At 47.9% G+C, this 16,054-nt stretch overlaps 2 protein-coding genes across 3 annotated transcripts in view; one reads left to right on the top strand and one right to left on the bottom strand.

Annotated features, from left to right (window-relative positions):
* Positions 1–4,330: 4,330 nt before the first annotated feature.
* The window catches only part of LOC124701346, a 37,996-nt gene continuing 26,272 nt past the window's right edge, over positions 4,331–16,054 (top strand). Inside the window, exons 1-2 of one of the 2 annotated variants that reach the window (XM_047233406.1) lie at positions 4,331–5,511; positions 5,598–5,709. In XM_047233406.1, coding sequence (XP_047089362.1) covers positions 4,424–5,511; positions 5,598–5,709 — 1,200 coding nt within the window. In that variant the 5' untranslated portion in view covers positions 4,331–4,423. Of the gene's footprint in view, positions 5,512–5,597; positions 7,205–16,054 lie in introns of those variants that run through there. The other variant, XM_047233405.1, reaches the window with a different exon arrangement.
* On the bottom strand, positions 12,392–14,500 carry LOC124701347. Its single transcript, XM_047233407.1, has 3 exons — positions 14,419–14,500; positions 13,018–13,515; positions 12,392–12,939 (listed from the first exon to the last, which is right to left on the bottom strand). Exons 1-3 carry the CDS (start codon positions 14,498–14,500, stop codon positions 12,392–12,394), a joined length of 1,128 nt encoding a protein of 375 aa, XP_047089363.1.

Raw genomic sequence — 16,054 nt, 5'->3', positions numbered from 1 at the left:
TGGCTGCGCACGGGCGACCTTGGCGTGCGGCACCCGGACGGGTACATCCAGCTCAAGGACAGGGCCAAGGACATCATCATATCGGGCGGCGAGAACATCAGCTCCATCGAGGTGGAGTCGGTGGTCTTCAGCCACCCGGCGGTGCTGGAGGCGGCGGTCGTGGCGAGGCCCGACGACCACTGGGGTGAGACGCCGTGCGCGTTCGTTGAGCTCAAGGATGGCGCCACTGCCACGGAAGCAGAGATCATAGGGTTCTGCTGGGAGAAGCTGCCACATTTCATGGCACCCAAGACGGTGGTGTTCGAGGCTCGGCCCAAGACTTCGACGGGGAAGACGTAGAAGTTCGTGCTCCGGGAGAAGGACCGGACAATGGGCAGCCTGACCAAGACCACCGGAAACAGCAAGCTGTAACATTTGTTCGTCTGAATGAAATGGAAGTTGGAACAATTGGTGTGTGGATACACAATGCATTTTCAGAGACTGCGATGTTGCTGTAAGATAAGATCTACCATGTCATGTGGTTACACAATGCATTTTCAGAGACTGTGATGTTGCTGTAAGATAAGATCTACCATGTCACTTGGAAATTCTTTCGGCTTTGCACCAGCAGATTTTATCCCTAGCCAGCAACAAAACATCGAGAAAACATCTTCATCTAATGTTGGATACTAGAGAATTAATTTTGTAATAGTTGGAGCCCGCCCATTTCGCCTCGAGCACGCGTCTCTGATCACTATCTTGATATTCTCTGCTACACCATCAAGACTTCTTATGTATTGGTTTTTTCTCTAGATGACCCATGGTTCCATCTATATACAGTCTTAAAATTTCGCCGGATCATCAGGAATACGTCATCTGGAACAAGCATAATTTCTAGTTTTCCAAATCATACAACAAACTACAGCTCCCTCGCAGAGCACCAGTTTATGTTGAGTCCTAGGAAAATAGTTGATCCAATTCCCGGGAAGGTCCTCGACACTTTCAGGTAGTCTAGTCAGACCAGAAGCACCTAAGATCACATGCCACACAAATTTTGCCAGGAGAAAACTTAAGTTTCATTCTGACCAAAGAAGTGACATCCCTCATCTTTGGTTACTTGTCACCAACACATAGTCCTTCTAAATCTAATATAGCCTCAACCATCTTCCTTCACTTTCTCTATTGTGTCTAATTTGGAGAAAGTTGCATTGTATAGTCTAGGGACCTGCGAGGCCAATGGTGGTCCATTAACCCAGGTGTCCTCCCAAAATAAAAAAATTCCACCATCACGTGCCACCCTCTTGGCAAATTGTTAGAGTATATGATTAAGCCCCATAAGAATTCATCAGAAACTGAGAGCAACTTGCTCCACATGTAGCATTGAGAGAACTTGTTTGCTAAGATACTTCTTAGACAATAATTCTTGCCATGCGTTCTGTAGTGTCCACAACCATTTACACAACATGATCTTATTCATAGAGATGTTAGATCCAACACTCCAATCCGCTGGCAAGCACACAATTTGTCATTTTACCAAATGATATTTTTCTACCATCCAATTCATTTTTTCGATAAAGGGAATATATTAATATCAAAAGATACCAATTACACCCAGCCACTACAACAACGCCCCACCCTAGTGGCAGAACGCCAAAAAAGAGTAAAGAAAACTAAGAAATAAAAGTCTCACTACAGCATTCCAGACCTAGCAACGGCAATACAACCACCACCATGACAACACCTAAAATACAGACACTTCAAAAGCGACGCCTTCAAGAAGAAATCAGTGCACCAGCGCCGTCGTCGCCCGACCAAAGGTTTTAGGTTTTCACCCTGAAGATAGTCCCCACTCTCAAAATGCCAGACACAACAAGTTAAGGCCAGACCTTGGGTTTTCACCCTGAAAGGTAAGACTCCGAACTTCACATGTGTTGCTGCCCCCACTTTCATACCGCTGCTGCGAAGTTCGGAACACAACGCAAGCCCCTCAACGGTGCAAAGACTTGAACCTCCATTAGCTAATCCTCCAATCCAGCCTTCATGATATTTTTTCTTCTTCTGACTTCACCATGGATCAGATGTCTGTCACTTGATGTCAACACAGAAAAGAGCTCCGCGCAGCTCCCTCCAGAAACAAACGGTCGGAAAAAAAAAGCATGGGTGCGAATACCACCGATCCAGCAAACTCCAGGCAATAGAAGCACCGTTACATTCGATGGTGGCGCCTTCCTGAACTGAACACTCCGGCCAGATCGTGCAGGGCAAGCCTCCGGCAATTCTTCATCTTCGCCCAAGAGAGACCCTAGGACTGCCGCCTTTATTTAGGTTTGGCCCCCACGCCACCGACCATCCCAGGCTGGCCAAGGTCGCCGCCGAAGCCACCAAGCGGAAATCGCGTAGTCCGAAGACACCGCTCACGCCTGCCCCCCCTCCCATGCCGACCGACCACCACGACTGCCGCATCCACGCAGCACGCCGGAGCCGAAGCTCCACGCGCCGCCAACGTGCCCCGACGTCGCGACCCGCACAGGCCCGCAAAGGCCCAGATTGGGCCCTGCTGCCATGGACGGCTACAACCACCGAGAACACGTCGGCGTTGCAGCCGCATCCACCTGTTGTCTGCCTGCGCCACCAATCCCCGCCGCGCCGTTGGAAACCACCGCCACCGCCCAGGCTGATGTCCCACACGACCGCCGCCGCCAGGCCGATGGCACGGGAGAAGCCCCGCCCCCGTCGTCGGTGGCGCGAGCTTTACTCGTCCACGTCCTGCGATGGAGGCGGAGGGGAGAGAGAGGGCGGGGGCCGACCCCGGCGGCGGCTAGGGTTGAGCCTCCGGTGCCGCCCGAGCGGAGGCGACCAAGATATACTTGTATGGAACACCATCCAATTCATGCCTGACTATCATTTTCCTTTGTGAATACATCTTCTTAATTACACTGTTGGAAACCTCAAGAAAATATAGCATATAGAGGGGAATGCTATTCAAGCAAGCATTTACCAAGATCATTTGTCCCTAAGAAAAACGAGCATATTACCTTTCGAGAACGTGAGTCTTTCCCCCCATTCTCTTCAGATTGATTCCATTGAGGTTTTTGTAGTCCTTCTTCCGAGCGATAACAAGTTCACATGTCTTATTCTTTTGAAGGGCCACCATATCCTCCAACATCACATCGCTAGCTTCATTCCATTTAGGATCTTGCTTTGCTGCTCTCCAGTCAGTTGGGATTACCACATACCTCCTGCAGCAGCACGCTCCCTCTTCCGGCCACTAGCTCCATGGCGCGCGTGTCCTGTGGCACCTTGTGGTGCAGCAAGTCCACGTACTTGACCACCTTCGTGTCCGACATGGCCATCCACCCCGACAGCGGCTAGTTTACATCCTCGGGGATTGGTGGCACCGCACACCCCATGGTATGCCAGGGAAGATATACGGCCCCAGCTCGAAGTCCCCATTACTCAACATTTTTCCTGATCAAAATAAGATTTCCAAATTGATCATATATAGTGTTTGTTGGAACAATCTGATGAATTTTTAGGAATCTGGGGAACATAGGACGTACCCTTGGATGGTGGTGATGCGACTGTTAAGAATCTTCAACCAAACGTCCAGAATGTTGCACGACAAATCGATAGGGAATACTGGTAGTAGCCAGTCAATGCTCAATAACGTTGTCTGCTGGCCACATGCAGAGCACGGCCGTGTGTGGACTTGGAAATCGCTTGGTTAGTGTGGGGCTGTGGCGCCAAAAGATGTCTCCGTCATAAGACGTGCAGTCATGTGCCTCCATCTTTGTCTTCTTGTTTTTTTTATCTCGATGTTGACAATGCACTCTGATTTCTGGCTGACTTGACATGAAAGGAACAAGTAGTACATTGAATGATAATTTTGCATTGACCATGGAACACACATTCAGTAGGCAGTACTGGTAATATAACAACTTTGGAACCATCCTATCTTGATAGGATTTGCACTTGTGTGTGCCTTTCCGTTTGGAACTTGTAGTATGACACAATTTGCAGTACTTGTTTGTGTGTGTGTGTGTGTTCATGGACAAGTCTAGGGTAAATTGCGCAAAAGGACATACAAATCCCCATAAAATCTTAATTATGCACTAAGCCAAGCGTACTCATCTATCTGGTGCCACCTCAGCGACGAAAAGGCCAGCCTGACAGAGTTGATCTGGTCTCTCTGGCCTTTAAAATATGGTCTTTGCCTCTCGTTGACCAAAAGGTGCCAGTTCATTTGAAATGACGGGGAAAGAATGATCAGCTGTCGTCTACTTTGTGACGTTTTGGCAAGTTGTCATGGTGAGGAACAAACCAGGCGGGTGAGCTATATATTCCAGAGATCTTCGAGAGTCTCGAGGCAGCCTATCTATTTGATATGCAAATGGAAACCAGGCAGCCAGCATCAAGCGACAACGGCCAAACTGATTAGATCGCCATGGACGTCGAGCTCGCGTCGTTGGACGCTCAGCCGCCACCTGAAGGTACCCTCCCAGATGTGCAGAAGGAGATCAAAAGCGACGAGCTGATGCTGGACCTGAGCAAGTACATCCTACTGCTGGCAACGCTGGTGGCGACGATGACATACGCCGCGGGGTTCAGCCCCCCGGGCGGCGTGTGGCAGGAAACGGACGTTGCAGCAGGCCACCTCGCCGGTGACTCCATCATCCAGGCAACCAGCTACCACCGGTACCTGGCGTTCTACTACTGCAACGCGACTGCCTTCGCGTTGTCTCTGGTGGTCATCGTCATCATCTTGTTCGTTACCCTCCTGCACGAGCAGAGTGGGAGCCAGACTGTCGGCATCCACCAGCTGCAGACAGTCATGGTGGTGGACTTGCTGAGCGTCATGGGGGCCTACGCCGCCGGGACCTGCCGGGACAGGACCACCACCATCTACTCCTTGGTGCTGGTAGGCGCTGCCGTCGCTTGGCTCGTCATACAGATGGTGTGGTCCTCCGTTTGGTCAGGTAAGCAATTCTACTCCACGAACGGTGCTGCCAATGATAAACGGCTCCGAAAGGTCCTGATGCTGCTCGCGACGTTCGCGATCAGCGTCACGTACATGGCTGGGATGAGCACCCCGGGTGGCTTCTGGGATGCCGGGAGCGGCCACCGCCCTGGCGACGCGATCCTCAAGGAAGACCATGGCAAGCGGCTGACGGTGTTCCTGTGCTTCAACGCAGCGGCGTTCATCGCGTCGCTGCTCATCATCGTTGTGCTTCTGGATAGGAAGCCTCGTCTGAACAAGGCCTATGGGCTCATCACCGTCGCCATTATTAGCCTTGCCGTCGCCTACATCGCTGGCAGCTGCAGGGAGATCGACACCACCGTCTACGTCTCCAGCCTGGTTGGCGCCATCCTGATATTCATGATATTCCTCCAAGTAGCAGTTGCTCAAGGTTGGATCGAAGGGGTAAAGAAAATTTGCTTCTGGAACAGAATCGAAAAATTCTATGATTCCGTGTCACGAAGGTTGCGGAAAGCACAAACAGGAACTCAACTCCCGGGGAGTAACAATGGAAGGTAACTGCAGCAGCACATACCTTGTTCTTCATCTTCTGCACTAAATTCCCCATTGCAATTGACCTCTGTTCCTCTGCAATAACCAGGAACACAGCGGAGAAGGCTAGCTCCCTTGTTCTATTGCTCGCCACTCTTGCAGCAACCATCACATATCAGGCGGGGCTGAACCCGCCAGGTGGAGTTTGGCCAGACAATGAGGACGGTCACGTGGCTGGCGACCCGATCCTGCTAACGACGAACGCTAGGCGGTTCAAGGCCTTCTTCTACTGCAACTCCATCGCCTTCGTGGCGTCCTTGGTCGCCATCATCTTGGTCCAGAACAAGCTTCTGCTCGAGACCCACGTGCTGGAGGCAGCCATGATATTGGACTTGTTTGGCCTTATCGGTGCTTATGCTGCCGGGAGCTGCCGGGACGTAAGCACCTCCATTTATGCAATGGCCTTGGCGGGTGCCGTCCTGGTCTATGTGGTGATCCATGTCGTCTTCTTCACGTTGCACCACACGGATACCATAACCGACCGGGAAATCGAGTTGGTGGAGAAGAGGCGCAAGCGGCTGCTCCTTTTTGCCGTCTTGGCCGCGACCATCACTTACCAAGCCAGGTTGACCCCTCCGGGCGGCTTCCGGCTCCAGGATGATGTGTCCAGCGGCCACTATGCAGGTGACCCAGTCCTCTTATACAACTTCCCCCACCGCTACACGGCCTTCTTTTACTGCAACTCGGTGAGCTTCATGCTGTCCATCGCCCTCATCATACTGCTCGTGAACCCGCATCTGTACAGGCCAGCCATAAGGAGCTATGCGCTCGCTGTTTGCACGGCAGCGGGCATGTTTAGTCTGATGGGGGCCTATGCTGCCGGAAGCACACAACACCTGAGAACATCCATCTACATCTTCGTGTTGGTGGCCGTGGTCCTCTTTGTCATAGCTGTACTCCTGTATACTGGTAACAGAATTGGTAATACAGACAGTCAACCAAAGCCATATAATGACAACAGAGTAGGGAAACAAAGGCATGCCAAGCGAAAATACCTGATGCTTCTAGGAATCCTTGTGGCGAGCGCCACCTACCAGGCTGGTCTGAGTCCACCTGGGGGAGCTTGGCAGAGCGACAGTGACTGGTACAGCGCAGGCAACCCTATCATGCATGACAACAGGAGACCCCGGTACCTTGCTCTCTTCTACAGTAACTCCACCTCCTTCGTGGCATCCATTGTTGTCATAGTGCTGCTCCTGCCGCAGTGGAGGAACAATAAGGACTGGTCGCTCAAGGTGATGAACACCACAATTTTCCTGGATTTGTTTGCCCTCCTAGGGGCATATGCAGCCGGCTCCAGCAGGGGGTGGAAGACGTCAATGTATGTTGTCGCGCTGATCGGTGCCGTGCTGGCCTTCGTTGCAATCCATATAGCGCTGGCATTGTCATGCCAACATCAGCATGAGAGTCAGGGCAGTCCAGGAGATACTCCTCAGTCACATGAGCCGGCGAACGGAGGGAATTAGGCATAGTTAGCTGCAATGCCACCACTTTAATTATCAGTCTGATCTGCGGCTCTGTTCATATGAGAGTAGTGGGTGTGATTCCTCTACAGTCTATGTTACCCAAAATCCAACACAATTCCTCTATTTGTACATCTATTTATCTAGATCTGTAGTTTACTCGATGTAAATGGATTACTCTAAATCTGTAATGCTAGTATGTTGGAGCATATTGGTACAAAATATTTTTTTTGCCTAGTGCATATTTATAATATGGTGTAAAATTGAAATAAGTGGATGTGGTAGGTTCACATGGCAAGACATTGTTTTAGAACAAATTAATTGAAGATTAGGAGCACTCTTTGTCATTGTTCACACAAAAAAAGGATAGCTTGCAGAAATATACCAATACAACTTGACAAACAAGAATATAAACATCTAGCATATCCACGGTCAATTGACCCCTACATTAGAAATTCAAAATACCGCTTTCATAGTGCTTTCGAAGATTCCTACTTTGTCCCCTACAACATTTTTTTTTGTAGTTTCTACCTTAGGCTATAAACTATAATGACTTGATTAAGTACTTCTGTTTGCAGTTTGCAACGTTATCTTTAAGGACTGCGACACTTGAAATATCTCTAGTACTTCAATTTTTAAATCTTGGAACTGGCATGTCAAATCAGGTCATACCTTCATAGATCTGCCTGTTTTTAGTTGACCTAGTTTCAGCCTTATCTTCATGCAAGAGATGATCATCCGAAATTGTCCTGGTGCCATCACATGCAACCTATTAAATATCAAGAAGTCTTAACTCCCACCAAACTAGAACATAGACACGAAGAAACTGTACTCTTTTACATACCAGTTTTCATGAACTTGATGATTAAAGACTAAATCCAGATTCATCCTATGACTCAACTTTCTACAATTGTGGTTCTCAACATGTCTTGTATGTGTTTCTCTAGATATGTTTGATCAGCACACAGATAACTGCCATATATATTTTCTTTCTTTCTCACAGATAACGTTACCCATTTCCTTTTAGAAGCAATATAGACTGGGTTACATACATTATTTCGGTAGCACAAATATGTAAATGCAGATTTCATTTATGTATCCTGATGAACCCAAGTTGCATTATTAAACAACAGAATCGGAGGTACTAATTGGATAAATACCAGCTCCTCCTTTATTTATTTTGTGCCCAATATTGTCCCTTGCCATAACAAATGACGATTGATGAGGACTTTCAACTAATTTAGTTTGCTGGAATTTTCTTGGCAAGTGTTTAAGAACTCCCATCAACTAACTAGAGATGAGGAAAGCTAAGGCGACATGTGATGTTTTGTCTGCTTTAGATTTGAATCGAATGCAAGAACTGTATGTGTATTAACATACGGTGTTTCTCCTTCACATGTATTATCCATGTGGCTCTGTGCAGATGTGTATTAAAAATTGTGTGCTTTGTATAACTGAGGAAAGAAGTACCTTCTAGCTTCAGCATTGCTAGCTACTGTGTAAGATTACGAACATCTAGTCAGACATAAAATTTACTGACGGCCAAGCTGTGAATTCGAGCTTCTTCATTGGTCTCCGTGAAATGCACTTTATGGCTTTCTGTGGTGATTGCAAGCATTCTGCTCGCTGGCAGCACTACCAGTTACAAGTTCTATTGCATACTGTCTATGTGTGTAACTGTGTATGTGTTAGAGCTAGTAGGCCCGTGTATGTCGAACTATATGTAGAGCACTGAAGGAAGAGAAATTTATATGTAGGCACCTCCATATAGGTATGTGACAGCCACTCCACGAAGCCACCCAAGATAGCTGGCGGTTTTCCTGCTGATCACACCCAAGACAACAGCCCATACCATGGCGAGCGGGAGAAAAGGCAGTCCATGAGCAAATGGCACATGGACTCTGACACTTGGTGGCATAGCAAGGTGAGCGAGTAGCACCGCAGACCTTATCGACACAGGAGAAGTAGCACGACTATTAAAATTATTACCTGCCGACTTTAGTTTCTTGGTACCTCTGTCCCAGCTGACAGATATTTAACTGAAGTTTATGTTCAGCCAGTGCAGGACACACCCGAAATGCACTTGTTCAAGCAATGCCAAAATTGGACAGTACACTAGCAGAATCCAAGTAGCATCAGAAACCGGTATCCCAAGAACATACCTGTAATCCCAAGAAATATGTAAATGCAGAGTTCATTTCTATATCCTGATGAACCCAAGTTGCATTATTAAACTACAGAATTGGAGATACTAATGGGACAAAGGCCAGCTCCTCCTTCATTACGGCAAAGGAAATTCAACCATATGCAAGTTGCATTATTTTGTGCTCGATATTGTCCCTTGCCATAACAAATGATGATTGATGAGGACCTTCAACTAATTTAGTTTGCTGGAAATTTCTTGGCAAGTATTTAAGAGCATCCATCAACTAACTAGTGATGAGGAAAGCCAAGAGCACATACCATGGCGAGCGGGAGAAAAGGCAGTCCATGAGCAAATGGCACATGAACTCTGACACTCGGTGGCATAGCAGGTGAGCGAGTAGCACCGCAGACCTTATCGACACAGGAGAAGTAGCATGACTATTACAATTACTACCTGCCAGCTTTAGTTTCTTGGTACCTCTGTACCGGCTCACAGATATTTAACTGAAGTTTATGTTCAGCCAATGCAGGTCACACCCGAAATGCGCTTGTTCAAGCAATGCCAAAATTGGATAGTACACTAGCAGAATCCAAGTAGCATTAGAAACCGGTATCTCAAGAGCATACCTGGAATCAGAGTTGTGTAGGCATGTCACTTTTTTGAATTCAGTGACGCGACCCTGCAGAGCAGTTCGTTCGCACACGAACTGGAAGTGAGCCCGTTGGGGCATTCCGCCGATCAGGCGGTAGGCATCCGCCTCCTGCGCGGGTATTTGATGAGATAGAGCAGTCCGCCGTCCAGCACTCCAGCGCGATGACTCGGAAAGGAGTGTGCTGATCTAGGAGGAGCCGACCCATGTCGAGGGAGCTCCATGGCGGCGAGCGCACGACCGGAGGCGAGGAAACCGGCGAGCGGAAAACAGAGGATTCCCTTCTCCGACGGCCTTCCCACGATTCACGTTTCCTCGTCGCATTGCATATGGCGATGGATAGGACCTGAGCGCCCCTCACACCCTGGTGGCTTTAGGGCCAGGCCCATGTAGAGAGGTTTAGTTTCCTGTCCGGGTTAATTTTCGCCTGTTCTTTCTGGTTTTTTGGCTGTCCGCCAGGTTTTCTAACTAATCGGTTTTTTAAAAAAAAACGGAACTTTTATATTTTTAGATCTGAATATTTTAAAATTTAATTTTTTTAGAATCTGAACAAATTTGAACATTTTTCATCATTAAACATTTTTTTAATAAGTTTTAAATTTGAATATGTGAAAAATAAACCATTTTTACAATTGAATATTTTTGAAATTGAACATTTTTTAAAAACAAACATTTTTAGAAAAAAGTTGAAAACCATTCAGAAACCATAAAAACTGAAAGAGTGCAAAAACAAGACATAAAACCAAAAAAGTGGGTGAAAACCATACACAACAATCTATGGACTACACCCATGCCCGCGGGGGTGTGCAGCATGCGCTATACACTACCTTCACCATGGATAGGGTCCTACCGCAAACCTTCACATGAGCCGGCCAATAGATCGACATGCCAGCCGATGGACTTTCATAACAGAGTCGTTGGGTTTATTCGGATCAAACCTGACTTGCGGCCCAGTTGCCTGCTTATAAGAGCATCCATCGGGTGTGGTTCACGTTCATGCTTTCGCCTTGTTTGGTTCAAAGAAATGCCATAGGACTTTTTTAGAATTTTAATTCTTAGGAAATTTCCCTACGTTTTGACTCGTAGGATATGGATCCTTAAACATGCATAGGGATGTTTCCTATAGGATTGCACTGCACTATGTTTTGGAGGAAAAACTTCATCCACTCAAACCTCATGTTACAATTCCTTGCTTTTCATGTTAGTTAAACGCTACTTGAAGAAATTTTCCGTAGGTTCCAACTCTTGTAAATTTAAAATGGACACTACATTCTAATCCTGCGGTTTTTTTCCCATTTTCGTGTTCTAAGAATCCTACGAATCAAACATGTCATCATTAGAATGGTTTCTCTTTGTTCCTCAGATTTTTTTTGCATATTCATCACATATGTATATAAATGGGAACAAAAGAAATGATCCAGTTTTTAGAGGCATCATCCCTATGGTCAATAGATATATCATCAGATTTAAAACTTTCATTTCCTTGACCACGTATAGAGCTAGACCTAGTCTAAAAGAAGGCACGCAGGCATGTCTAGACACTTTATGAATGTAATATGATGAATTTCAAACTCCATGTAAATATCCAAGATAGATAAAAACCTTAAGCTTTGGTATGCCACCACATCCCATCTACATCAACAATCTTTCAGTGTGCAAACTCTTTGACATTATTTGTTTAGCACCATAATTACTCGTAAAACTTTGAAGCATCCATAGTTTTTAATGTATGGTGGCAGGACCACCATCAATAAATTTGCTATAAAATAATTATCAAGAATGAGCAATGTCCTATTAAGAGATAAAAAAATCCAAAACCTGCATGAAAGTAAAATAGAAGGGATAAATAGATGCGGGTCGTCAAGGTATGGTCATCTTTTGCATCAATGTTTCGTGTAAATTTGATAGTATCATGCAAGCGCCATAAGGAGGAGCGGGAGAGGGAAAGAGTCGACTTCACGCCAAGGATCGAGTGCCGCCATGCCACCTTGGTAGCAGCGCGTTAGTGGCGAAGGCACACCTCGACGAGGCCAGCCCCTTCGACCACGCCGGGATGGACGACGACGAGGAGTAGACGCTCCGTCGTAGGGTGCGGGATGGCGAGTAGATACAACCGTCATAGTTTAGGTTAAAATATTTGTGTAATAAAAGTTGAATTTGGCCAAATGTAATGAGAATTGCTAATTTTAATTAGTGAGTCACTTACTTACGGTGCCGGTGGCGTCCATGGTATGTCCGGGCAGCCGCATTTCCAACCATAATTTAGTTAGTAAATGTGTTGCTCCATGCCGCCGCGTCAGTATGGGTCATCTTTTCTATGTTCATGCTGGCCGAAACGGACAACCACGCTCCGTTTACGTTGGACAACTGGAGATGGCCTACTGTCTAAACCTAGCGAGCATGTTATCCTAACAATAATAACTTTGTTTTGTGTTGAGCTCACCTCTTTGGACAAGGAAAAAAGAGAAGCATGCACGCAGTTGAGGCATATTCAAAATCTGCGTGTACCGTGGAGACTCCAACCCGCGCAAAATAATGAAGTCCAAAACTGATGATGTACAGTCAGAAAAAGAAAACTGCGCGCTCTACAAACGACGCAGGCGGCGGGCAGCGGGCTTCCGCACCCGGACGAGGAAGACGTCATCGAGGACGGGCCCACACAGCGTGGCGTCGGATTTCATGAGATGGTTGGAGCTCTGGAACACGACGCGCGTGGCGTTGGCGATGGCGGTGAACTCGAGCACGGCGGACCTGGACCCGCCGGTGCCGTGGGACTCGTACGGCACCTTGAGCGTCCCCCGCGCCGCGTACGCCTCCACCGCCAGGGAGCCGCTGCAGCCGTTGGCGGCGTCGCCGACGGAGAAGGAGAGCCTGTAGGACCAGCCGGGCACGGTGGGCACCTCCTGCAGCAGCGCGGCCTCCCTGCCGGCCACCAGCTCCACGGCGCGCGCGCCCTGCGGCACCCTGTGGTGCGGCGCGTCCACGTACTTGACCACCTTGGTGTCGGACATGACCATCCACCCCGACAGCGGCGAGTTGATGTCTTCGAGGATGGGCGGCACCAGCACGCCCCACGGCGTGCCGGGGAAGATGTACGGGCCCAGCTCGAAGTCCCCATTCCTCAGCATGTTTCCTGATCAATAAATATTTCAAGTTTTGGTTGGAACAAGTTGATGAATAATCGGTAATCTCGGAAACATAGAGAACGTACCCTTGGTGCGATGGGGAGGACTGAGGGTCGTAATGGCGACGGCGATGATGAGGGGGCCGCACGCGGGATCCTCCTCGACGCCGGTGTTGTGGATGCCCAAGGACACGGTTGCGTGCCTGGACTTGAAGGCCCATGAGTAGGTGTCCCAACCTGTGCTGGTGTAGACGGTCTGAATGGGGAGCACGCCGAACTCGTCGCCGACGGAAATGTTGAGCTTCTCGGCCTGGGCGCATGACCGCGCGGCTACGAAGGAGACAGAGTAGTGCATCTGACGAACGACGTTTATCGTCTGCCGGATGGTGGCGTCGTTGCCCAGCCGCACGGCGGAGGCGCCGTCCGGCACCGCCAGGATCATGTCTCCCTCCTTGTGCCCGGGCTGGATGTACTCGACGAACCCGGAGATCTCCCAGCACGGGATCGCGTAGCGTCCCGTCACCACCGCGCCGCTCATCTGGGACTTGGCCGGCGCCTGCGCGAAGTTTCCGTTGGGTAATAGCCCTACGTGCACAGGATGATCGCATTATATTGTCAGTGCTCGGAAATGTAGGGGTAAAAATCGGCCACGAAATGACATGCTGTCATTGAAATTTAGCATGGCAGAAACTGATGCAGCTTGAATTTTAGTTCAAGAGATTGCACGCTCATGAAGCGATGAACACCTTACTTCAGTTGATCAGCACAAGGCGGTATCAGTTAAAGAAATTAGAGTACTCTGTTGTTTCTAGGACACGTTCCCGGAAGATCATAGAAAAGGTGAATCAGCTCGAGTAGTCGATCTATACATTGTCAGACTTAATTTTGAGGGCTAGTGGGCAACAAGGCAACTCCTTTTTTTTTTTTTTTTTTAGAAACACAGTACAAACGCAGACGCTCACATACACGCGCATACACTCACTCCTATGAACGCACACACGCACACCCATGCCCCTATGAGCACCTCCGGAAGACTGAGCCGGCGGATTGGATCTTGAAATTGACGAAATCACCACAGGCGCCTCGCTGTCGACGGGAACGTCGTCTCCCACTGAATGAATATTCCGCCTTTATGAGACACACAGATGTCAAACCTGGGGTTTGAACTCTGGTGGGCTGGGAGTACAACCACCCTCCTAACCACTCAACCTCAGGTTGGTTCTCAAGGCAACTCCTTTATAGTACTATTAATTGAGATGACTGCAAAATGGCTAGGTTGACAATAGCATCTAATTAACTTTCGTGAAGTAAAGAAGCTTCAGATGCCGAACATGCATAATTAACAGATCCATAGATACACACACACATCTCAGTTGAGAAGAGCATGGCTCATGAACTATGCACGCGCGGGTCAACGCCACCTCTAATTTCGTAGTAGAACTTAGTATTTCAAAGGGGAAAAAAAGATCTCAAAACTTAAGTGCTTACCATCGGCGACGGCCAAAACCGCCGGAGCAGCCACGCCAAGGAGCAAGAAGAAGAGCGCCAAGCAACGGGCGACCTTCGCCATGATCTCTCTCCTGCTCCCGTTTCTCTCGAGCTGTACTTAATTTGGTGGAGGAATGAACGAAGCTACAAGGGTGTGAGGCGTGAGGCTTTATATAAGCGGCAATGGATGGCAGTCGACGGAGAGGAGGAAGGAGGCCAGCGGCCGAAAGGTGGCGCCGAGAGATACGCCGGGCAGCACGAGCGAAAGGCATCTCTCGGTTTTGAGACGATGCAGTTGGCCGGCCGTGTGTTCACGTGGCATTCTGATTCATCCGATGCGTAAGAAGATTCCGATCGATCCCAGTAGTGTCTGCACGGTGTCGAGCTTGTGCCTGTGCCGTGCCAAGTGACAACCGAACCGACGGCCCAAACGCACATGTCTGGATCTGCCTTGCCAGCGCGGCCGCCGACCACTGCGTCGGCGCAACGACACGAATCCCAACGGTTACCGCCGTGTGTCAAGTCTAGCAAATTGACTTTGTCAAGGTATTTTGCTCCTACTTGGTACAATTCGTCGACTCCTAGGCAGCCGTTCCCACTGTCCAAGAAGTCTGCTGAAAAAACCCAAGTATGGGAGGACCATCCATTTTCTCGTTGCGTTTAGGGCATTTCCAGCGGAGCGATCCAAAACAACGATATATTTTGTCCGGTTGTGTCTATATAAGTCGGCTCGCGGTTAGAATTTGAATCGCGATCTAGCCTGTCAGCGGCGTGAACCAAACGATACGGGTTAGCCAATTTGGTCAATGCTGCCTGTTTTGGCAATTCGTTTCACATAGTATACATAAATATGCTAATTGGCAACTAAAATTAAGTGAAAAAGGAAGTACCACTTGGTAAGAGAGGGTTTCCGAAAAAAATGGTTCAGACTCCTGGTCGTCCCCCGTGGGTGATTCCAGATGCGACTAACCCTAACCCTAACCCTCTCCGAGCCCCCTTCTCCCTCCCCCCTCTGTTGCCACTGTCGGCGGGAGGATTTTTTTTACTTTCAGTACCCTACATATTTACTTTTAGTACCTTGCATATAAAAACAAAACAACAAAAATTAGATAATGGAAGATGATGTAGATCCTTTTTGAAAGGCTCGCAAGAATCTCAATGTTTTTTTTTTTACTTTTGTATGTTAAAAGCTTGAATATTCCTGTTGATACTAATGCTTTGAATGCAAGAAAACATGTTGAAAGTGCCAAAGAAGAACAAAAAAGGAGGACAATGAAAAACAAGAAGAAGAGTGTAGCAGCTACCCATCTCCTATTCGCCACAATGGTAATTCCGAAGTTCCCATGAAAACCCCTTCTTATACTATTGCAAGTGATGATGATATTTATTATGATGAACCTTTTGATATGCATGCTTTATTTGGAAAATCATATGATAGTTGGGTAGAAAATATATTTGGAAATGATAAAAATGATTCTACTAGTACTAGTCCTCCCACTAAAGAAGATAAGGAGTATTGCGTTGATGTATAAAAGATAGTACTATAGATGATGATCCTTTATTGCTTGATAGTCCTCTCTGTCGAACAATAGTGTCTAACTTATGGGAGGATGCAAGTGATATAAAAAAGATAGAT

This window comes from Lolium rigidum, chromosome 3 (assembly GCF_022539505.1).
Source record: "Lolium rigidum isolate FL_2022 chromosome 3, APGP_CSIRO_Lrig_0.1, whole genome shotgun sequence".
In the NCBI taxonomy this organism is placed as follows: Eukaryota; Viridiplantae; Streptophyta; class Magnoliopsida; order Poales; family Poaceae; genus Lolium; species Lolium rigidum.
This window is presented reverse-complemented; position numbering and strand designations above follow the sequence as displayed.